We start from the raw sequence: 23453 nt of genomic DNA, 5'->3' as shown, positions 1-23453 counted from the left end.
TGTACTCTAACTCCACAGTGTACTCTAACTCCACAGTGTACTCTAACTCCACAGTGTACTCTAACTCCACAGCTGGCTTTGGTTTACATTGCAGCTGGTCTGTACAAAGTTGTCTGTGTGTGTTTCCCCTCTGTCTGTAACACACTCTGTGCCCGTCCATAGTGCTCCAGTACGTGTGCAGGGGGCTTCCAGAGGAGGGTGGTGGTGTGTCAGGATGCGGAGGGTCGCAGCACCAGCCACTGTGACCAGAGGGTCAAACCTGCAGAGTCTAAGAACTGCGACTCAGGACCCTGCCCTCTGTGGAACTACGGCGTCTGGGGAGAGGTCAGTACACAGGCAGTACAAGGACTATGTGCATCACTTTCCTGCAGTCAAATGACCTAGTGGCCTCATGGGTGGAATGTTATTAATATTTCATACTTAGTTTTTATTTATTTTTGACACTGACAATCCGGTGTTTCTATGTCAAACGGTTTTGTTATATTTCAGTCTTCTGTGATGTATATAAATTGTAGTATTGGGATGCAAACTCAAAATATTATACATTCAACTCTATATCTGACATGGTACAGGTGTCTTCTTTTTTGTAAATCCATAGCCATGTGTGTTAGGTGTATACTTTTGTTTCAAAAAAGATTTGTTTAAGACTACCAAGAAACACCCTGTGACCCTGATTTAGCCCACTGCAGTAAAAGGTTATTAAGCAGATCTGCTTCGGTTAAACAACGTTACAACAATACAGTCCACTACTAAACTACAGATACCCATTTCAGACTCCTGGGCATGCAATCTAGTCCACTACTAAACTACAGATACCCATTTCAGACTCCTGGGCATGGAATACAATCCACTACTAAACTACAGATACCCATTTCAGACTCCTGGGCATGCAATACAATCCACTACTAAACTACAGATACCCATTTCAGACTCCTGGGCATGCAATACAATCCACTACTAAACTACAGATACCCATTTCAGACTCCTGGGCATGCAATACAATCCACTACTAAACTACAGATACCCATTTCAGACTCCTGGGCATGCAATACAATCCACTACTAAACTACAGATACCCATTTCAGACTCCTGGGCATGCAATACAATCCACTACTAAACTACAGATACCCATTTCAGACTCCTGGGCATGCAATACAATCCACTACTAAACTACAGATACCCATTTCAGACTCCTGGGCATGCAATACAATCCACTACTAAACTACAGATACCCATTTCAGACTCCTGGGCATGCAATACAGTCCACTACTAAACTACAGATACCCATTTCAGACTCCTGGGCATGTGTCAATAGTCTAAAGTCACTTCCTTTCCTCTGCACCTCTTCATCTAATCCTGCCCTGAAAGAAGATCTATTGACATACTGTACTTAGGAGCCTGCTGAATACTCAGTGACCCCCCTCATCTTCCCTTGTTGCCTCTCAGTGTACCCAGACGTGTGGTGGAGGCAGGAGGACGCGCCAGGTGGTATGCCAACGGCCCAACGGTCAAAGACTCAACGACCACAACTGTGACATCCTGGACAAGCCTCCCGACGTGGAGCAGTGTAACCTGGACCTGTGCCCGGGCAGCGCATCCTGGCACCGCCGACCATGGAAGCCGGTACGATAGTACTTCCTCTTCCCTAACTCCCCCTTGACTTCCTCCTTCACTGGGGCGCGTCACCGTGAGTAGACATGGGGGTGTGCTTAAATTACAGCAAGTGTACTTCTGGCCGTCCGCTAGCAGCTAGTGACTAGCAGCTAGAGGCTAGCGGCTAGCTTACTGTGTTTTAGGGGTTCTGTAAGGAGAGTTAATGGAGCGCTAGCATCAGCGCTAGGCTACGTTAGCCCCAGCCCACCTACACTGGGCCCTGCAGTGGCATGGTGCTGATTAGAAACAAGGGAGAGGGAGAACACACACAGAATGCTGCTCCACATGGGGAATCATCAGAAACACATGGTTCCCATTTGGAACTTAGGCTGAAAAATTAAAACTATAAATTAGAAGGACAATGTTGTCCAACAATGCCATATATTTGTAGAGGCGAATTAATAACTCTAAATATATTTATTTCATATGTGAAGCGTGAAGTACATTTTTTTTTGTGATTGCTGTCTCACCCTGTAACCGAAGTACACAAGTGTATATTTGTGTATAAGAGTTTTTAATATTATTACTTTATCAAACAGCAACAAATGACTGTTACTGTGTTTTGTGTATGTGTCTTTGTACAGTGTGATTTTATTTTTAGTGGCTAGGTTTCATAACTGAATATGATATTTCATATTTCTACTGGTGCTTTTCGGTCTGATCCTTTAAGTCTCATGAACAATGACAGTTTGTACAGAGGAACATATTTTAAAAACAACAGTATGTTTGTTAATATTTTTTATGTTATGAAAATAGTTTTTTTTTAAAGACTCATAAATTAAGGATGAAACGCAGTTTTCAAAAGTGTCATGTCTCTTAGAATGTTATATTTAAGATGTTTTCACAGTTCTACCATCCCTGTGTAGTCCTCATGTGCGGCCAAAATTAACTGCCAATGAATTATAAATCACAAAATGTAAAAAGAGTAACTATAGGACACTATAGATCGAGATATAACACTTTATTTTAGGGTTAAATTTGAATTGGCTTAGACAAAATGCTTAGACAAATACTGTTGCTGAAATAGGAAGAAAGCTATAATGCCCGTGCAAGGCAAATATCAGGTGCGTTAAGTCATGTTAACTAGTACTGTAGCTACAACGGCTAGGCGCTCACCTTCTCCACTTCAGGGATCACAAAACTGAACATCGTACAGGGATCACTGATTCGGCAAAACACTCAACATCACCTCAGAATACACTCTCCCTCACCAGTACACGTGTTGTATATTTCCTGTCTTCTCGTAAATGTGTTAATTGGTCATAGTGGCACAAACGATTTGAACGTTTGCCTTGTATGGTGACCACTTTGTCTCTACTGTAAAACTACACTAAAGTAAAGGAGAATTTTACATCAAAATGCTGTTTACAGTTGGGTTTCTATAGAAACACCAGTCGGCCATTTTGATGTCAGAGAATTTGTCATTTTATCTTTACCTGTGATTAGTTGGCTGTAGGGGCTCTTAACAGACTGACATAACAGTAGGTTGGCCAATATGTTCAGCACAAGAGTCACTATAAAAATGGTTTTATTGTAGAACTTATTCACAGGTCATATAGCTGATATATTTATCTAGTTTACAGTGCATTTGGAAAGTATTCAGCCCCCTTTACTTTTTCGACATTTTGTTACGTTGCAGCCTTATTCTTGAATGGATTAAATCGATTTTTTTACTCAGCAATCTACAAACAATGTCCCATAATGACAAAGCAAAAACTGTTTTTTAGACATTTTTGCAAATGTATATTAAAATGAAATCACATTTACATAATGTGCACCTTTTGGAAGCGATTTCAGCCTCAATTCTTCTTGGGTATGACGCTACAAGCTTGGCACACCTGTATTTGGGGAGTTTCTCCCATTCTTCTCTGCAGATCCTCTCAAACTCTGTCAGGTTGGATGTGGAGCATCGCTTCACAGCTATTTTCAGGTCTCCAGAGATGTTCAATTGGGTTCAATACAACTAATGAATTGCATAATTTGGTTTGATTTAACATCAAATAAACAATCACTAAAGGGCCCAAATGTAACATTAGCCGCCTGCTCTGGTTTCAAACCTAAGCTATGACAAGAACCATGCTTGAAGAACTGGGGCTGAGTGTCTGAGGTCCTGAGTGCTCTGGAGCAGGTTTTCATCAAGGATCTCTCTCTACTTTGCGCCGTTCATCTTTCACTCGATCCTGACTAGTCTCCCAGTCCCAGCCGCTGAAAAACATCCCCACAGCATGATGCTGCCACCACCATGCTTCACCGTAGAGATGGTGCCAGGTTTCCTCCAGACGTGACGCTTGGCATTCAGGCAAAAGCGTTCAATCTTAGCATCATCGGACCAGAGAATCTTGTTTCTAATGGTCTGAGAGTCTTTTAGGTGCCTTTTGGCAAACTCCAAGCGGGTTGTCATGTGCCTTTTACTGAGGAGTAGTTACGTCTTGCCACTTTACCATAAAGACCTGATTGTTGGAGTGCTGCAGAGATGGTTGTCCTTCTGGAAGGTTCACCCATCTCCACAGAGGAACTCTGGAGCTCTGTCCGAGTGAACATCGGGTTCTTGGTCACCTCCCTGACCAAGGCCATTCTCCCCGATTGCTCAGTTTGGCCGGGCGGCCAGCTCTAGGAAGTCTTGGTGTTTCCAAACTTCCATTTAAGAATGATGGAGGCCACTGTGTTCTTGAGGACCTTCAATGCTGCAGACATTTTTTGGTACCCTTCCCCAGGTCTGTGCCTCGACACAATCCTGTCTCGGAGCTCTAAGGACAATTCCTTCAACCTCATGGCTTGATTCTTGCTCTGACATTCACTGTCAACTATGGGACCTTATATAGACAGGTGTGCCTTTCCAAATCAATTGAATTTTCAACAGGTGGACTCCAATCAAGTTGTAGAAACATCTCAAGGATGATCAATGAAACGGGATGCACCTGAGCTCAATTTTGAGTATCATAGCAAAGTGTCTGAATACTTATGAATAAGGTATTTTAGTTTTTTATTGGTAATAAATGTGCAAAAAATGCTTAACCTGTTTTCACTTTGTCATTATGGGGTATTGTGTGTAGATTGATGAAACAAATATATAATTTCATACATTTTAGAATAAGGCTGTAACGTAACAAAATGTGAAAAGAGGGAAGGGTGTTAATACTTCCCAAAGGCCCTGTATGTTAATGCAGTAGCAAGATAAATGCAGTCTATTATGATGCACAAACATCAAACTATGCAATCCAGTTTTTAAAGCTCTACGATTTTATTGTAGATGAACTTCCTGTAGATGTAGCTTCTACTGTAGATGTGGCTTCTACTGTAGATGTGGCTTTCATCTTAATTAAAGTCTGATAGCTCAAAAGATACAACTAACTGAATTGGCATCTGCAAATCTCGTACCAACTGAAGCACACAAATACCTCTCTCATGATATTGTAGTCATTTGTTGCTGTTTCACTTTTTCTGGGGCCAGTTTTTATATGTCTGAAGGATTTTTCAAATGAAACGTATTTATTTGTTTACAATAGTTTATTTATTGTTGCAGTTTTAATGTTTTATTTGTTTCAGTTTAGATATATGTAACACTTGGGTTGAACTATCTGTCATAACCTTCGTAGTCGTGAACCTGACCTGGCATCCCATAACTGATCCATACATTTCAAAACAATTCATGGCCAACTACTACATCTTGCTTGATGGCTAGCCAGCCAGTTGTCATATATTATATTTGATGTCCTACGACCACAGGAGACTGCTGAGGGGAAAACAGCTCATAATAATGGCCAGAACGGAGCAAATGGAATGGCATCAAACACATGGAAATCATGTGTTTGATGTATTTGATAGAATTCCACTGATTCCGCTCCAGTCATTACAATGAGCCCGTTCTCCATAATTAAGGTGCCACCAACCTCCTGTGCCTACGACAGTATAAAAAATACTAAGTGAAACATGGTTTCACGTGTGATAGCAAGGTGAAGTCTTTCTGACACATAGTTCATTTGAAGTGTTACCAAAATGGCTCTGTGTTTGTGTTGACCGTAAGCTCTCCTGTGAGGTCCACTCTGGGCTCTCTTGTCCTCTTCCTCCTTCCGTCCCAAGACATTCACTCCATCCAAGACTCCTACTCCGCCTCGCCAGCCCAGTCGCCACCTCGCGGCTCCCAACTTTTTTTACCCAAGGTGCTTAGTGTAAGTGCTGTGGGGCAACAGTGCTTTGCTTCTTTTTTTGTGTGTTGAAATGTTATTCATCTTTTTCTATTTATTTCATTCACATGCAAAAATACATAAACATGTTGAAATAGCTTTTCCAACTGTAAAGAATATTAAAGAAACATAACGGTTGTGACATTTGTGTTGTTTTTCTATGTAGTATCATGCTGTGATACTTGGCAAGTGTTGCATTCTTTGGCAATGGCATTTGCTCCATAACTTCAAAGTCATATAGTTGAGCATGTACTTTCTATGCTCATCGTAGTATAGAAAATAGCATCATAGGTTCTCTGTGTGCTTATCTGATTTGAGTTTAAACCAAATGCATTCTAAAATATATACTACACTGAGCAAAAAGTACTGAGACCTAAAGGCCCACATCTGAAGCAAGCTGAACCCCTGCCCAAAAGTTGTACACAGGCTAACTTCAGACACAAACTTCAAGATAACTGTTTCGGTTTAATTATATCCCTATGGCATTTCATACACAATATATAATGCAATATTTGTTGATAGAAAGGAATTAATCAATGTCAATCATGGCCTTTTCTTAAACAGAAAAAATCCATTGCAGTACCTCCTGATGTCTCTGTACACCTCATCAAGATCCAACAATCTGAGCTTTTCTTAATAGCATAAAAGTGTGCTTTCTAACGTAGCATAAACAGTATATATTAAAACCCACACTAAATAATATTGATCCATTAGTTGCATATGTGGTAATCCATACATGCATATGACTGACACGCTGCAGACAACTACCCAAATGTCTATATCTGATTGGAACCAAGCCTATTCAATCTCTTTACATAAACATATTACCATAAACACTTCAATCACTTACATAGATTCAGTTCTCAAAAATTGTTGTTCCATATTCATAACAATGGTCGCTGTCTGCTTAGAAGTATAGTGTGGTATCATTGGGATCAATATCATCTAGCCAGTCATAAACTATACTGCTTAGCCTAACTGCTCATGAATACATACTGTACAGTATTCCTGTCTGTATGTATGCCTCCTTGAGGTTATAGAACTGTACTGTTCACCGTAAGCCTATAGCGATGGCTCGGTTGATAGTAGTTCAGTTTGTGATCCTTGGTATTTGACCAACCATTGACCTCACTCCCTTGAGCAGTCTTATCTAATGATCAGAAACGCTAGCCATCTTTTTGGGACATGCTTGTTATAAATATGGTCTGTACAATTTCTACCTATAATTTTTTGGGTTATTTCCACCCCTGTCACATAGTGTAAAACGGACTGCAGGCTTTATTCATATCGTTATTATATATTTTTTTACATAATTTACATAACTCAAGAGAAAACATACTTACTCTAAATCCAACTTTGGCACAGGCTGGCACATCTGTTTACAATTGTAGTAATAGGGCTCTCTCCGTAATGCCTTTGGCTGGAGACCAACAGAGTATTCAGTTTTACTACAAAAATAATTGGTATAAATCGATGTTGGCAAGCTTGTTATATTTGAAGAGGTCCCAAATTGAAACCTGAAAAAAGTGTTTATAGAATATTGTTGATGGATTAATTTGTGCATTTCGCTGTTGTATTTTATCATGCTTCCACATATAGAGGAGGGTATTTTAACAGGACAAATAAAAGAAGCAGAGCCAATACCTCAGCTAATGCCATGGAGTTGACATTTTTATCTTTTTATACTGGCCTCTAATAGCCATGTATCTATAACCAATTTTTAGCTTGTACAAATAAATATTTTTAGGGTGTACAAATGCTATCCCCCATCCCAACTTCTAAGCAGTATGCTAAGCTATGCAATAGTAACTTTTTCATAACCATTTTTCATACAAAATAACCCATACAGCGACAGGGAAGTGTATTGAGTGAACATGAACCTGAAACCCTGAGGTAATTATTTGACTAAACGGTTCAGTTACATAGTGAATCACGCATAACATTTACATAAGATGAATTTAAACAAGATGAAAGTTTAGATTCCTTTTCTGTGAAATGTCGTGTTGAAAGAAAGTCCTGTATCAAGTGGTGTCCTGTTGAGACGCAACGTTTATTAGAGCCTTATGGTCTGTCTGGTGAGCGAGAGGAAATAGCATAGCTTTGGAGCTTTCGGATTTCCTGAAATACTTCTTGTGGTTGGCATAATTGAACCTTACCTTACTTTGAGGGGTGGCCCTTCACTTTTTTTAATCTATTTTATTTTTATTTAACCTTTGTTTATACAGGTTTTTCTCATTGAGATAAAATACATTTTTCAAGAGAGACCTGGTCAGTGATCTCAAATAATTTTGTACTTTATTAAGCTATGGTAACGACTTATGTTTTCGCAGTGATTAGCGTTTTCAATCATTGAGACAGTATTCGGTAACAAACAGTCATGAATGAGTTAGATGCTGGACTACAGATGCCTCCATATGGAATTCCTGTAATCTTTGTGGCTATGTATATACAGTATGTTGCCATGCTTCACAAAGGGATTTGTTTTCTCAAGTGGCAGTTGTGTGGGTTAAACCTTGTCATGGACTTACCTGGCGAGATAATTAGGGTGTCTTGTGGCATTCTTCAGTCAGGGTTTATCCAATTTAACAATCAAGTCATGTAAGCATTAACTGATACCGAAGAGAATGACTCACCAAAGACAGAAAATCATTGACATTTATTGCACAGATTTTGGTGGTCAAACACAGTTTAGGAGCAGTAAAGTTCCACACAAAACAGATTGGCAACAATGTAAACATTTTAAGTAATGATGATTGTTTTAAAAACCGTTTGCAAAAAAATGTGTGTGAAGCAACATTAACCAACAATAATGCAGTGTGTGATGAATTGGCAAACATTTGAGTCATTTATGCCTATTTTGTTGCTAATGAAAACCATTTCCTGCTGTGAGTGAGGGTTCCCAAGGAGAGCAATCTAGGTTGGAGAGATCGCAATGGTTCAAATGAAATCCACATGCACAACATAGACATACTTGACTTTGGCCTTAGGCCACTTGCAGACAAATTCCCCAAACCTGTCACCCTGGGGTCAGATGGTCATGACATCATTGAGCTTGTGTTTCCTGATCCAGCCCATATGCCAGTCTAGCAACTGGAACTAGCTAGGACCTGGAGACTCGGAGGTTCCCTCAGCCCCAGTTCTTCAAGCATGGTTCTTGTCATAGCTTAGGTTTGAAACCAGAGCAGGCGGCTAATGTTACATTTGGGCCCTTTAGTGATTGTTCATTTGATGTTAAATCAAACCAAATTATGCAATTCATTAGTTGTATTGGTCAATAGTTGATTGCTGTATCTTGTAGGTTTTGGCTTGCCAGGAGGCTGAAGCCTTTGGAGACACCAAACCAGATGCTGCTTTCAGATGTTATCTGAGGCAAAATCTTTGGACATGAGTAGAGCTTTGACAGCAGCAGTAAAGTCTGTATCAGAAGGCCAAAGAGTTGGGAAAACATGGAGAATAACATGGAGAATAACATATATATTGAAAGAAGAGAAATAGAGAAAAGTTGTTTTTTATTTTTAAGTTTCTCCATTATTCAATTTCCTGTCTGTTTCAAATCAAAGTAATGCGTTTTTGGCATGGGATTTCATTCCAAAACAACTGTAATAATAGCATGATGCTCTTCGCCAACATTGATGTGTCCAAGCTTTTCTTTCTTCCAATTTATTGCAATTTAGAGAGCAATTAAATTATGCTGCCAGGCCTCAATACAAACAAATGACCAACAAAAGACATGTCTTGCATACAAAGATGGATTTGTTTTTATCCCAGATCGACTAGCAAAACAAGCATATCTTGACATGTTTGACTGAAAGAGAAATAGACACGATATTTATATGTTACATATGGAGAATAAATATTAAACATCAGTGGTGGGGAAAGTATTTTATGTAAACCAGTGACCCTACTTTCTTTATGGACATCTGCCATTGAGCACGGTCAACGTCATATATAGTCGTGATATATAGTCGGCTCTACTGTATGTGGCCTAGTCCTCTGAATTCACTCATATAGACATAACCGCTAATGCAGTCTCAGTGAGGGAGGGTGATGACATAAAATGGCCCAAACCTTTGAGAGCAGGAGTTTCCTCGCGACCACAAAGAATATCTGGATACAGAGCAGAGAAAGGGGAGAAAGAGAAAGATCAAGAGAGGGGAAGTGACTAGTTTAGGCAGATATTTGTTTCGCTGGTGTTTCAGCTGAGGATGAATGCAGGGGGATAAAATGAGAGATGTAGGTTAAAGATCTGGAAGCGTTTAACCCAGGCTTTCCCTGGCTCTTCCAATGATCGGGAACAGGTCCCCTCTGAAGAGCGGCTGCTTTTTCTCAACTGGCATCGCAACACATCTGAGAGAAGGTCTCTAAAGCTATGGGGTGGTGAATCCTCTCTGAAATTGGACTTAAATGCATGTTCCTCTCACCTCGTCTTTACCGGAGACGTGATGGGATGATTCAAGTTGGGGTTTGTTGGTGGCTATCAGGTTGATATACTGTACCTTGGGAGTTGGACTGTATTAAACTCTTTTTTTTTTTTTACTTGGTTTAGTGGGAAAGAGTTTGATGAATGAAGTGTCCTAGAAGAGCGTGGTAACCTACTCAAAGTAACAGATCTCCCTTGAAAGTAGGGCTTATCACATTTCACCTCACATCTTACCATAGGCACTCGACACCGCTGCTTTCTGATGTGGCGTCAGTGTATTACCCTTTATACAATAGACGTCAGTGTATTACCCTTTATACAATAGACATCAGTGTATTACCCTTTATACAATAGACATCAGTGTATTACCCTTTATACAATAGACGTCAGTGTATTACCCTTTATACAATAGACGTCAGTGTATTACCCTTTACACAATAGACGTCAGTGTATTACCCTTTATACAATAGACGTCAGTGTATTACCCTTTATATGAAGTTCACATCGCGCAACGTTCAGTTCTCCTCCCATATCGTCCTACAGCGTCGTATTCGCCCGAGTAAATTGCAAGCCCATTTCAAAGGCTCTAGGTTCTTAAAAATATACAGTGCTGAAGTCTGAGGCAGCCATTGGTGGGCAAATATTATATCTGATGTGTTCCAAACCAAGGATGAATAGTTTTCTTTTGACTTTGTAGTCACTGCTATTATGGAAAAAAACATACATTTTACTGTTGAGGACACATAGTTATTCTCAAGGTTTAAAACCACCTTTTGAGTCCGCGGAGCCCAGCTGCAGACTGAACTTTGTTGCACATCTTCAAAGACTGCTGAAGTGGGGGTGGGTGGAATCAAAGGGAGATGGTATAGCAGGCTTGGTAAACACACCAGCGACACACAACAACATCACTCCCATAACGCCCCCATAAAAGCTAGCGGTGTAAACAGAGTGTTCAGCTTAGAGGAATGTGTTAATGAGACACACACAGACCAGGTGTTGACGTTCAACCATCTCTAAAGTACAAAGATCTCTAACAACAATGGGATCGTCCCACGATGAACATGCAACACTTTCACATTTTTCTTGTGTATTTGAGAGAGGAAAATGTCACCCTTTGACTGATAACTGGACTGTAGCTTTTTGGTTTAAACGCAAGGTAAAAGTCGTTGTTTTTTTTGTGGCGCAATTCCATTATCAGGACCAGGACGAACCAGGTCAAAAAAGAATGCGAGCTTGGCTGTGAAAGCGCTCCTTGTCTTTGGCTTGCGAGCTCGTCTCTACAATAAATTAGGCTAGAGTTTGGGGTTTTGACAGACCCAAAGTAAACCGGCGTTGAGTAAGAAGAATTGGCTGGATGGAATTTGGAAGGATAGAATTTGCCAGGAATAGGGACCCTTGGAGATCCTGCGCTAAAAGGTCAATTTAGAACCTCACACCTGATCCGTCTTTTTAGTTTGGCTGTCAGAAATCAGGTTCACTACCATTGCCTGGCATAACTTTACGAGACAGTAGTGGTTTCCTCAATTGAGCACCAATGGATTTTTTCTGGAATGGGACATGGAAATGGAAATTGGTTCCAGGTGAATGTTTGGACAGGCTGAAAAACTGGTTGTTTTTTGTCATTCCAAAAGTTGACTTATGGTTGCTCAGTTTATATGTCCCGAGTGGTGTTGACTTAAAAAGAGAATTGTGTTGGGGAAACTAAATATGCCCTCTTTTTGGGTTGTTTATTTGAGTTTCTGGCCATGGCGGAGGCACAGTTTGGCAACAATGGGAGACTACGCGTTTGATTTTAGTTGACTATTTTAATTTTCCATCACAAGCAGCCTGAAGCTCCTGTAGTGGACATTTTGTTAACTTTGTTAACACAGAGCTAGAATTGTTTAGACGTTGCAATAATCTTTTCAATCATCATTACCCTGACAGTGAACTCCATGGTGATCCCAATATGACTGTAGGTGGGTCATTCCACAAAATTAACTTGGTAACTTGGTGAAAAAAAGTTGTATTTTTTTATTTTAACATTCTGAAGAGCACATGCTCAACTTAATAGAAACATGTTTTCCTATCCCAAGAGGAACTTCTCTAGGATAGGGGGCAGCATTTTCACGTTTGGATGAAAAGCATACCCAAATTCAACTGCCAGCTACTCATCCCCAGAAGATAAGATATGCATATTATTAATAGATTTGTATAGAAAACACTCTGAAGTTTCTAAAACTGTTTGAATCATGTCTTTGAGTATAACATAACTTATTTAGCAGGCGAAACCCCGAGGACAAACCATTCAGATTTTTTTTTTGAGGTCACTCTCTTTTCAATGGTTTTGCATTGGGAATCCAGATTTAAGATTTAAGGGACCTTCTTGCAGTTCCTACCACTTCCTCTGGATGTCAACAGTCTTTAGAAATTGGTTGAGGTTTTTCCTTTGTGTAATGAAGAAGTACGGCCATCTTGAACGAGGGTATAGAGGCGCATGACCAGAAAGCTAGCTACAGATTGTTTTCCTCCTGTATTGAACACAGATCATCCCATCTTCAATTTCATCAATTATTTACGTTAAAAAATACCTAAAGTTGTATTACAAAAGTAGTTTGAAATGTTTTGGCAAAGTTTACAGGTAACTTTTGAGATATTTTGTAGTCACTTTGAGCAAGTTGGAACCGGTGTTTTTCTGGATCAAACGCGCCAAATAAATGGACATTTTGGATATATATCGACGGAATTAATCGAACAAAAGGACCATTTGTGATGTTTATGGGACATATTGATGTGCCAACAAAAGAAGCTCGTCAAAGGTAAGGCATGAATTATATTTTTATTTCTGCGTTTTGTGTCGCGCCTGCAGGGTTGAAATATGCTTCTCTCTCTTTGTTTACTATGGTGCTATCCTCAGATAATAGCATCTTTTGCTTTCGCCCGAAAAGCCTATTTGAAATCTGACATGTTGGCTGGATTCACAACAAGTGTAGCTTTAATTTGGTGTATTGCATGTGTGATTTCATGAAAGTTAGATTTTTATAGTAATTTATTTTAATTTGGCGCTCTGCATTTTTACTGGCTTTATGCCAGGTGGGACGCTAGCGTCCCACATACCCCAGAGAGGTTTAAATACGAAAACTGACTAGTAAGTGTCTATTAGGTCTGGGCAGTAAACCGCATTTTACTATATACCGGATTGGATTTGTACTTTTCCTTACATAACGTTTTTTTCAATTTGGTTTGTTGGCCTCCCGAGTGGCGCAGCATTCTAAGGCACTGCAGTGCTTGAGGCGTCACTACAGACCCGGGTTCGATCCCAGGCTGTGTAGCTGGCCGCGGCTAGGAGACCCATGCGGCGGCGCACAATTGGCCCTGCGTCGTCCGAGTTAGGAGAGGGTTTGCCTGGCCGGGATGTCCTTGTCCCATAGCACTCCAGCGATCCCTTGTGGAGGGCCGGGCGTATGCACGCTGACTTCGGTCGGCAGTTGTACGGTGTTTCCAAAGATAATGTTTGGTTTGTTAAATGTAATGGAATGTAATGTTTGGTTTTGCCATGAATCTTGCCTGTGAGGCAGTGCAGGTGCCAAAAGCGCCTTAGTCGACACACCGCCCCCTTGTGGCAAAAGTAAGAACTGCCATTGAATCTATTCAAAATACATGATCATAAAGGATAATAATGGTTCTGAGAAAGGAAAAGTTACCTTTTCACAAAATAGGGCATTTTGAAATTATAGCAAATGAGTAAAGGAAATGCAGAAATGTATACAAATGCTTTAAATAATCTTTGGTTGAAGTTTGATTGATAAAACAATCAGAAGAGAGAAAGACCCATTAAAACCACTTAGAATATATTTGTTAGCAACCTAAGGTCATGTGCTACCCATGAAGCATATACATACGTTTTATTATTCAAAAACATAAAATACTGTCATACCGTCAAAAATAAGAAAATATTGTGATATGATATTTTGGCCATATCACCCAGCCCTAGTGCCTATTAAGTGCAAAATAAAGTACATGGGTTACACGTAACAGTCAAAGGTTTGTACTCACCTACTCATTCAAGGGTTTTTCTTTATTTTTTATTCCTTTCTACAGAATTTTCTGTAGAATAATAGTGAAGACATCAACACAATGAAATAACACATATGGAATCATGTAGTAACCCAAAAAGGGTTAAACAAATCAAAATATATTTTAGATTTTAGATTCTTCAAAGTAGCCACATTTTGCCTTGATGACAGCTTTGCACACTCTTGGCATTCTCTCAAACAGCTTCACCTGGAATGCTTTTCCAACCATTTTGAAGGAGTTCCCACATATACTGAGCACTTGTTGGCTGCTTTTCCTTCACTCTGCGGTCCAACTCATCCCAAACCATCTCAATTGGGTTGAGTTTGGGTGATTGTGGAGGCCAGGTCATCTAATGCAGCACTCCATCACTCTCCTTCTTGGTCAAATAGTCCTTACACAGCCTGGAGGTGTGTTGGTTCATTGTCTTGTTGAAAAACATGATATTCCGACTAAGCGCAAACCAGATGGGATGGCGTATCGCTGCAGAATGCTGTGGTAGCCATGCTGGTTAAGTGTTCCTTGAATTCTAAATAAATCACAGACAGTGTCACCAGCAAAGCACCCCCACACCATCACACCTCCATGCTTCACAGTGGGATCCACACATGCAGAGATCATCCGTCACCTATCTGCGTCTCACAAAGACACGGCTGTTGGAACCAAAAATCTCAAATTTGGACTCATCAGACCAAAGGACAGATTTCTAACGGTCTAATGTCCATTGCTTGTGTTTCTTGGCCCAAACAAGTCTCTTCTTCTTATTGGTGTCCTTTAGTAGTGGTTTCTTTGCAGTAATTCTACCATGAAGGCCTGATTCACACAGTCTCCTCTGAACAGTTGAAATGTGTCTGTTACTTAAACTCTGTGAAGCATTTATTTGGGCTGCAATCTGAGGTGCAGTTAACTTTAATGAACTTATCCTCTGCAGCAGAGGTAACTCTGGGTCTTCCTTTCCTGTGGCGGTCCTCATGAGAGCCAGTTTTATCATAGCGCTTGATGGTTTTTGCGAGAGCATTTGAAGAAACTTTCAAAGTTCTTGAAATATCCCAGATTGACTGACCTTCATGTCTTGAAGTAATGATGGACTGTCATTTCTCTTATTTGAGCTGTTCTTGCCATAATATGGACTTGGTCTTTTATCAAATAGGGCTGTCTTCTGTATACAACCCCTACGTTGTCGCAACACAACTGATTGGCTCAAACACATTAAGAAGGAAAGAAATTCCACAAATTAACTTTGAACAAAAAAAAGGAATAGTTTCACTATATTAAAACTAGAGTTCAGTTCACGTAACAGGGTTGACCTTAAAATGAGGGACAGGTTTTTTCCCCCTTACAATTAATCATTAATCACATGAAATCAATTATAATGTTCAGAAATGGCATTGTCAAAGCAACAAATTAACTATGGCTTTACAATGATTTATTAAGAGGGTTCAAATCTGCATAAAGGTCACTGGGTGCACCGAGGGACAGCAAGTCTTTGTTCATATACAAAATAATATTTATTGAATTCTCCATGTGGTCTATATTAAAGGGTACTTAATTTAATATACCATGCTTTTAAAATTCAATATTGGTGTACAATTCCTACTTAAAATATCAAATGAAAGCAAAAGGGATTTTTTTCGTGGAAGGACCCTTATAGAAAAGTCCCTATTTTGACCTTTGGTACCTAAATATACTTATGTCATTGGTTTGTACCAACTGTTTTGTGAAGGAATCCTATTTGTGAGTTAATACCAGTTAATTTGAATAAATATAACCTACTTACTCATGTAGTAATTATCTAAAGATTTCTGGATGCAAGATTTGGACCGCATTGACCAGGGTTGGATTGGACTGTATTTGTGTTAGTGAGGTGTTGGTTAGTGTTTCTTCCTATGCATGGAGATGATCAGGCCTGTGTGTGGCTATTTTGGCCATGAGGATGAAAGATCTATGATTCCAATATTCCTCCGCACCACAACGCTCTGCCCTTACCAGCTGTTCCCACGTTGACAACGTGTTGTTTTGACTTGTGTCTTTGAAACTTCCCTGCAAAACAGGACCTTGAACAGTAAAAGCAGCCTGCAACGGCTCACTGGCGTATGTCTTACCCTCTGAGCTCTGCAAACGTCTTCTTTTCCCCACAGTGACACGGACAAAGCTGTAATGAGATCATAGTATTACTATCTCTCTCTCAGTGTATCTTGTTCACTGATATTTCTTGGCCCTGGGGAAATGTGTACATATTGCATTGTTAGGAGGATCATAAACCTTGATTATTTTCAATACGGCTGAGATGACCATATTTTTTAAGAAGTTGTTGCCAATTACTATAAAGAGTATTTGGGTATCTGTTTGCTAGAACAGATTGTAATATTCTGGACAATCTTCACACAATCGTGAGTTTGTTCTTCATTCAGGTCAGCTCTGATCCCCTTGAAGAGACAGTGTACAGTCACTATGGTTATCATGTGCTTGGTATTACCATTCCAGTTGCACTGCGAGCACTCCGCAATGTGATAGGAATTCAGCCTTGGCACTCACATGTTCTGAGATATGGTATTTCTTAGAACTCGGGAATATAGGATAAATATTAGGGGGAAAAGTCTGCTCCCACACTACAGGTGCTATTAACCCATGTTAAGTCCACCTCTACTAAACATTACACCAGTCGTCTTCAAAATCCACCTGTGAAGTTGAAGGCATCAGACTTCAGTACCAGTAATCTGATCCAGTGTCTGTTCCAATGTTACAGATTTTTTTATTACATTATTTCTTTTTCTATGTAGTCTTTCAATCTTTACATTTTGTACCACAATTTGACCACAATGTATTGTATTACAGTAAATAGGTGCAGTTGAAATCGGAAGTTTAGGTTGCACTTAGTTTGGAGTCATTAAAACTAGTTTTTCAACCACTTCACAAATTTCTTGTTAACGAACTATAGTTTTGGCAAGTCGGTTAGGACATCTACGTTGTGCATGACACAAGTAATTTTTCCAACAATTGTTTACAGACAGATTATTTAACTTATAATTCACTGTATCACAATTCCAGTGGGTCAGACATTTACATACACTAAGTTGACAGTGCTTTTAAACAGCTTGGAAAATTCCAGAAAATGATGTCATGGCTTTAGAAGCTTCTGATAGGCTAATTGACATCATTTGAGTCAATTGGAGGTGTACCTGTGGATGTATTTCAAGGCCTACCTTCAAATTCAGTGCCTCTTTGCTTGACATCATGGGGAAATCAAAAGAAATCAGCCAAGAAGAAATATTGTAGACTCAGAAAAAAAATTGTAGACCTCCACAAGTCTGGTTCATCCTTGGGAGCAAACACCTGAAGGTGCCACGTTCATCTGTACAAACAATAGTACGCAAGTATAAACACCATGGGACCACGCAGCCGTCATACCGCTCAGGAAGGAGACACGTTCTGTCTCCTAGAGATGAAGGTACTTTGGTACGAAAAGTGCAAATCAATCCCAGAACAGCAGCAAAGGACCTTGTGAAGATGTTGGAGGAAACGGGTACAAAAGTATCTATATCCACAGTAAAACGAGTACTATATCGACATAACCTGAAAGGCCGCTCAGCAAGGAAGAAGCCACATCTCCAAAACCGCCATAAAAAAGCCAGACTACGGCACATGGGGACGAAGATCGTACTTTTTGGAGAAATGTCCTTTGGTCTGATGAAACAAAAATAGAATTGTTTGGCCATATTGACCATCGTTATGTTTGGAGGAAAAAGGGGGAGGCTTGCAAGCCGAAGAACACCATCCCAACCGTGAAGCACAGGGGTGGCAGCATCATGTTGTGGTGGTGCTTTGCTGCAGGGGGGACTGGTGCACTTCACAAAATAGATGGCATCATGAGGCAGGAAAAGTATGTGGATATATTGAAGCAACATCTCAAGACATCAGTCAGGAAGTTAAAGCTTGGCTGCAAATGGGTCTTCCAAATGGACAATGACCCCAAGCATACTTCCAAAGTTGTGGCAAAATGGCTTAAGGACAACAAAGTCAAGGTTTTGGAGTGGCCATCACAAAGCCCTGACCTCAATCCTATAGAAAATTTGTTGGCAGAACTGAAAAAGCGTGTGCGAGCAAGGAGGCCTACAAACCTGATTCAGTTACACCAGCTCTGTCAGAAGGAATGGGCCAAAATTCACCCAACTTATTGTGGGAAGCTCGTGGAAGGCTACCCAAAACATTTGACCCAAGTTAAACAATTTAAAGGCAATGCTACCAAATACTAATTGAGTGTATGTAAACTTCTGACCCACTGGGAATGTGATGAAAGAAAATAAAAGCTGAAATAAATCATTCTCTCTAGTATTATTCTGACATTTCACATTCTTAAAATAAAGTGGTAATCCTAACTAACCTAAGACAGGGCATTTTTACTAGGATTAAATGTCAGGACTTCCGACTTCAACTGTACATCCCTATACTGATTTTAAGTCAGAGTGGACAGCATGAAATATCAATAAACCATTCCTAAAAGCCACACCCTTAGTCCACAACCTAAGTAATTTATTGTGCACATCCAGCTATATTTTTCAACCCCAAATTAATGGATAACATAGATACTTAAGAACATTTGGGAAATTGTACGGTGCCTTTTGAGGTTTGAAAACATCTGACAAACTTTTGAAGTGAACTACTAATTTAAAGTTAGTTGTCCTGTAGGGATTTCTCTCTTCTTTCTGTTAAAGTTGCATATACCCTGGCATAGTGGTATAGGCTGAACAACAGATAATGGTCTCATAGGTTACCTAATAGCGTGGTCTCTCTATGCCATTGGCTTACCTGTCCTCTGGGATGGAATGGGCGGGGTCATCCTGCGACTGCAGCCTGCCAATCCTAGACAAAGACATGCTCTTATCAACACCATAGAAAAAGAAAAGCAGCTCTGTCTATTTAACTTCAAGGGCTACATGCTGTTTTCTAGTATATTCTTTATGCCACACAGAATAAACATGAAATAGCTGGATTTGGTTTGGTTTGGCAATCGATTAAGTCAACTGTTCCAGAACCCTTAAACACTAGAAAAGCAGGAAAGCAGTTGAAAGAAGCAGAAGAAGCACAAGCAGCTTAGCTGTTAGCACAATGCAGTACATGGTTAAACATCGCCTATGTCTTTCTGCCTAATACATCTCCCGTTCTGGTTGAAAAACGTTGTTAAACAAAACCACAGCTATGTTACTGTGGTCGCTTTCAGGCAACAATCCCATTCTGTCTACTATAGTAATCCATATTATTTCCAGATGAATGTCACTGGCTTATACTAGAATTAACCCACCTAATCATGTGAAATGAATTGCTGTTACAACTTGGGAGGGCAAATCTGTCTTGCCAGAAAGTCATTATTTCATGCGGATTGTTTTTTATTTTCTTTTCAAGAAAGTTTTCATAATGATAACATTTACAACCTGTAGCAGGAAAGTTGTCATAATGATAACATTTACAACCTGTAGCAGGAAAGTTATCATAATGATAACATTTACAACCTGTAGCAGGAAAGTTGTCATAATGATAACATTTACAACCTGTAGCAGGAAAGTTGTCATAATGATAACATTTACAACCTGTAGCAGGAAAGTTTTCATAATGATAACATTTACAACCTGTAGCAGGAAAGTTTTCATAATGATAATATTTACAACCTGTAGCAGGAAAGTTTTCATAATGATAACATTTACAACCTGTAGCAGGAAAGTTGTCATAATGATAACATTTACAACCTGTAGCAGGAAAGTTTTCATAATGATAACATTTACAACCTGTAGCAGGAAAGTTTTCATAATGATAACATTTACAACCTGTAGCAGGAAAGTTGTCATAATGATAACATTTACAACCTGTAGCAGGAAAGTTTTCATAATGATAACATTTACAACCTGTAGCAGGAAAGTTTTCATAATGATAACATTTACAACCTGTAGCAGGAAAGTTATCATAATGATAACATTTACAACCTGTAGCAGGAAAGTTGTCATAATGATAACATTTACAACCTGTAGCAGGAAAGTTCTCATAATGATAATATTTACAACCTGTAGCAGGAAAGTTATCATAATGATAACATTTACAACCTGTAGCAGGAAAGTTTTCATAATGATAATATTTACAACCTGTAGCAGGAAAGTTATCATAATGATAACATTTACAACCTGTAGCAGGAAAGTTTTCATAATGATAACATTTACAACCTGTAGCAGGAAAGTTTTCATAATGATAACATTTACAACCTGTAGCAGGAAAGTTTTCATAATGATAACATTTACAACCTGTAGCAGGAAAGTTTTCATAATGATAACATTTACAACCTGTAGCAGGAAAGTTTTCATAATGATAACATTTACAACCTGTAGCAGGAAAGTTGTCATAATGATAACATTTACAACCTGTAGCAGGAAAGTTTTCATAATGATAACATTTACAACCTGTAGCAGGAAAGTTTTCATAATGATAACATTTACAACCTGTAGCAGGAAAGTTATCATAATGATAACATTTACAACCTGTAGCAGGAAAGTTGTCATAATGATAACATTTACAACCTGTAGCAGGAAAGTTCTCATAATGATAATATTTACAACCTGTAGCAGGAAAGTTATCATAATGATAACATTTACAACCTGTAGCAGGAAAGTTTTCATAATGATAATATTTACAACCTGTAGCAGGAAAGTTATCATAATGATAACATTTACAACCTGTAGCAGGAAAGTTTTCATAATGATAATATTTACAACCTGTAGCAGGAAAGTTTTTATAATGATAACATTTACAACCTGTAGCAGGAAAGTTTTCATAATGATAACATTTACAACCTGTAGCAGGAACGTTTTCATAATGATAACATTTACAACCTGTAGCAGGAAAGTTTTCATAATGATAACATTTACAACCTGTAGCAGGAAAGTTTTCATAATGATAACATTTACAACCTGTAGCAGGAAAGTTTTCATAATGATAACATTTACAACCTGTAGCAGGAAAGTTCTCATAATGATAATATTTACAACCTGTAGCAGGAACGTTTATCCAAAGTGACTTACAGTACAGTAAATGCTTACATTTTAGTGGCTAAGGGTTTGTGTTCGATATTCATTTTCTGTGAATGTGACCTTGAGTCTTCCCCCTCACCCCATTAATTCTCTATTTTGTTAGAAATTCCCACACTGTAGTCGATACTGTAGTAACATTGCTCTTTGTTAAAAGTTGATAAAAGCAGCAGTGATATCTGTAAAACACATTTTTGATCACATGCAATAATGAAGTAGCACCACTAGTAAAACAATGGATTTCAAACCATTGCATTTAGTCATCCATGCTCAGTCACTATTCATGCATTACCAGCCTGTAAAACCTTCATCGGTCATATTCATGTGATTTACTCATTTTCAATCACATCTTTTGACCTTTAGTATGTTAGTTAGCAGACCAGAAGCTATTCACAGATAAGCCAATTGAGCAGTTGAAGTGGATAGTAGACTTACCTGAGACAGTGTTGAGTAGAGTGAGTCTGGCAGTAGTAGAGTGAGTCTGGCAGTAGTAGAGTGAGTCTGGCAGTAGTAGAGTGCAGAGTGGAGGACTCCGTCGGTCCCCTGGGTCCTTGCCCTCCTCCTGCTCTGCTCTCAGAGGTGAAGCTGTCCTCTGGGTCACACGCGCTGTGCCAGTTTTCTGCGCTCCTTGTGCGTTACCCGCCCTGATTAACTAATGGTTGACAGATGAGGCTGCCTGGCTGGGGAGAGGGAGGAGCACGCCGCCATATAGTGTCTTCTCCCCGCCGTTAAACAGGCAGGAGATACAGTTCAGCGGAGGAGCACTGCCCGTATGGCTCTGCTTTGCTTTCTTCCTCCTGCTTTTTTTTCTTTTTCAAATTTTTTCTTCTTCTCTTACAGCAGTAAGGAGGGGCTAACACCCCCTGCTCCCCCCGCCCATACATGTTTGCCTGTCTCTGTTCCTGCCTGAAGTGGAAGGCGTAGTGTTATCATCTCTGAGTGAGCGTGCAGCGGGTATGAGAGTCTGCCACGTTTAGGAGTAGTCAGTCAACGCGGGCAGCTTTGATGTCTCCTTGTCACCCGAGCTAAGCCCTGTGTTTAAAATACCTTGGTAATTACACTGTGTCCGATGTGTGTGTGTGTGTGTGTGTGGTGTCGAGCACTGCCCGCACCACAGTAAAGAAGAGAAGAGAGCAGGAGATGCCTCCGTTTGAAGGGGTTACTGGGTACTAGAGTACACTCACCGAGTGTTGCGCAGACGTGTGTCTCTCTGAGTGCTAGAATGCTTCTCCTCAGTTAGTGAAAAAAATCTTATTTTCCAGATCCTGTTGTCCAAAGCTAAAAAAAAAGGAACAGCTTTTCTTAGAATTCACTACAGTATGTCTACTTGTCTCAAATACATTTTCCTCAAATAGTTCCATCACAGCACAGTCAGTCCAATAGAGTGTACTATAACCACCACAAGTTTACCATGAGGCCTGACGCAGGAAAATGCATGGCGTTTGGTGCTATGCAACATTCTGACATCATAATTAAGGGAAAATGCATATTATGTTATCTGGGCTGTAACATATGCTAAAGACAAAACAGAGTTCTCCTCGTCTTGTTGTACTCTATTCCAATACCCCATTTTGGAGTGGCTTTGTGTAAGGGGGCTCACTCCCTCTCTCACTGAGAGCAGAGCAGAAATAGTTGGCTCTCTAATTGCTGTCTGGCCTCATGAAGACGCAATAATCTAGAATATTTTCATCTACCAACCGACTGTCATCTCAGGCATGGGGCTTTATGAAGGCTCCTGTCTCATCAGGGTCTCTGCTTTTATTCGTTTCGTTTTCTTTCTCTCTCTGTAGCTTTCCTGAAGCATCGTACAGCTTCTTATTGAAACCAGATGATTGTCTAGCCATATGTATGCATCCTGGTATTTTAGCTCTGTGAGTCTTCTCTCTCCTAAGCTTGTGTGTGTGTCTCTCTCTCTAGTTTGTGCCCTACACTAAGTTCAGTGTTTACAGGTTAAAGACGGGACTGCATTCAAACCTGGGTGTTCAGTGGATGCTTTACAGAGATCCATGTCATGATTAGTTTAGCCAAAAGTGGTTTATAGCTTGTTTACTTGGCCATGAGATGCAGTAACAAATC

General features: G+C 39.7%; 1 protein-coding gene and 1 long non-coding RNA gene across 2 annotated transcripts in view; one reads left to right on the top strand and one right to left on the bottom strand.

Annotated features, from left to right (window-relative positions):
* Positions 1-23453, top strand: part of LOC139530149 (A disintegrin and metalloproteinase with thrombospondin motifs 20-like) — a 135114-nt gene that overhangs the window by 86586 nt on the left and 25075 nt on the right. The window contains exons 26-27 of the mRNA XM_071326289.1: positions 163-324; positions 1447-1623. Of these exons, the coding sequence (XP_071182390.1) occupies positions 163-324; positions 1447-1623 (339 nt within the window). The remainder of the gene's footprint in view (positions 1-162; positions 325-1446; positions 1624-23453) is intronic.
* Positions 8475-22415, bottom strand: LOC139530151 (uncharacterized). The gene is made up of 3 exons (XR_011665966.1): positions 21813-22415; positions 19117-19170; positions 8475-16462 (listed from the first exon to the last, which is right to left on the bottom strand). It is a non-coding gene; the product is annotated as an uncharacterized lncRNA (long non-coding RNA).

This window comes from Salvelinus alpinus, chromosome 9 (genome assembly GCF_045679555.1).
Source record: "Salvelinus alpinus chromosome 9, SLU_Salpinus.1, whole genome shotgun sequence".
Taxonomy (NCBI): domain Eukaryota; kingdom Metazoa; phylum Chordata; class Actinopteri; order Salmoniformes; family Salmonidae; genus Salvelinus; species Salvelinus alpinus.
This window is presented reverse-complemented; position numbering and strand designations above follow the sequence as displayed.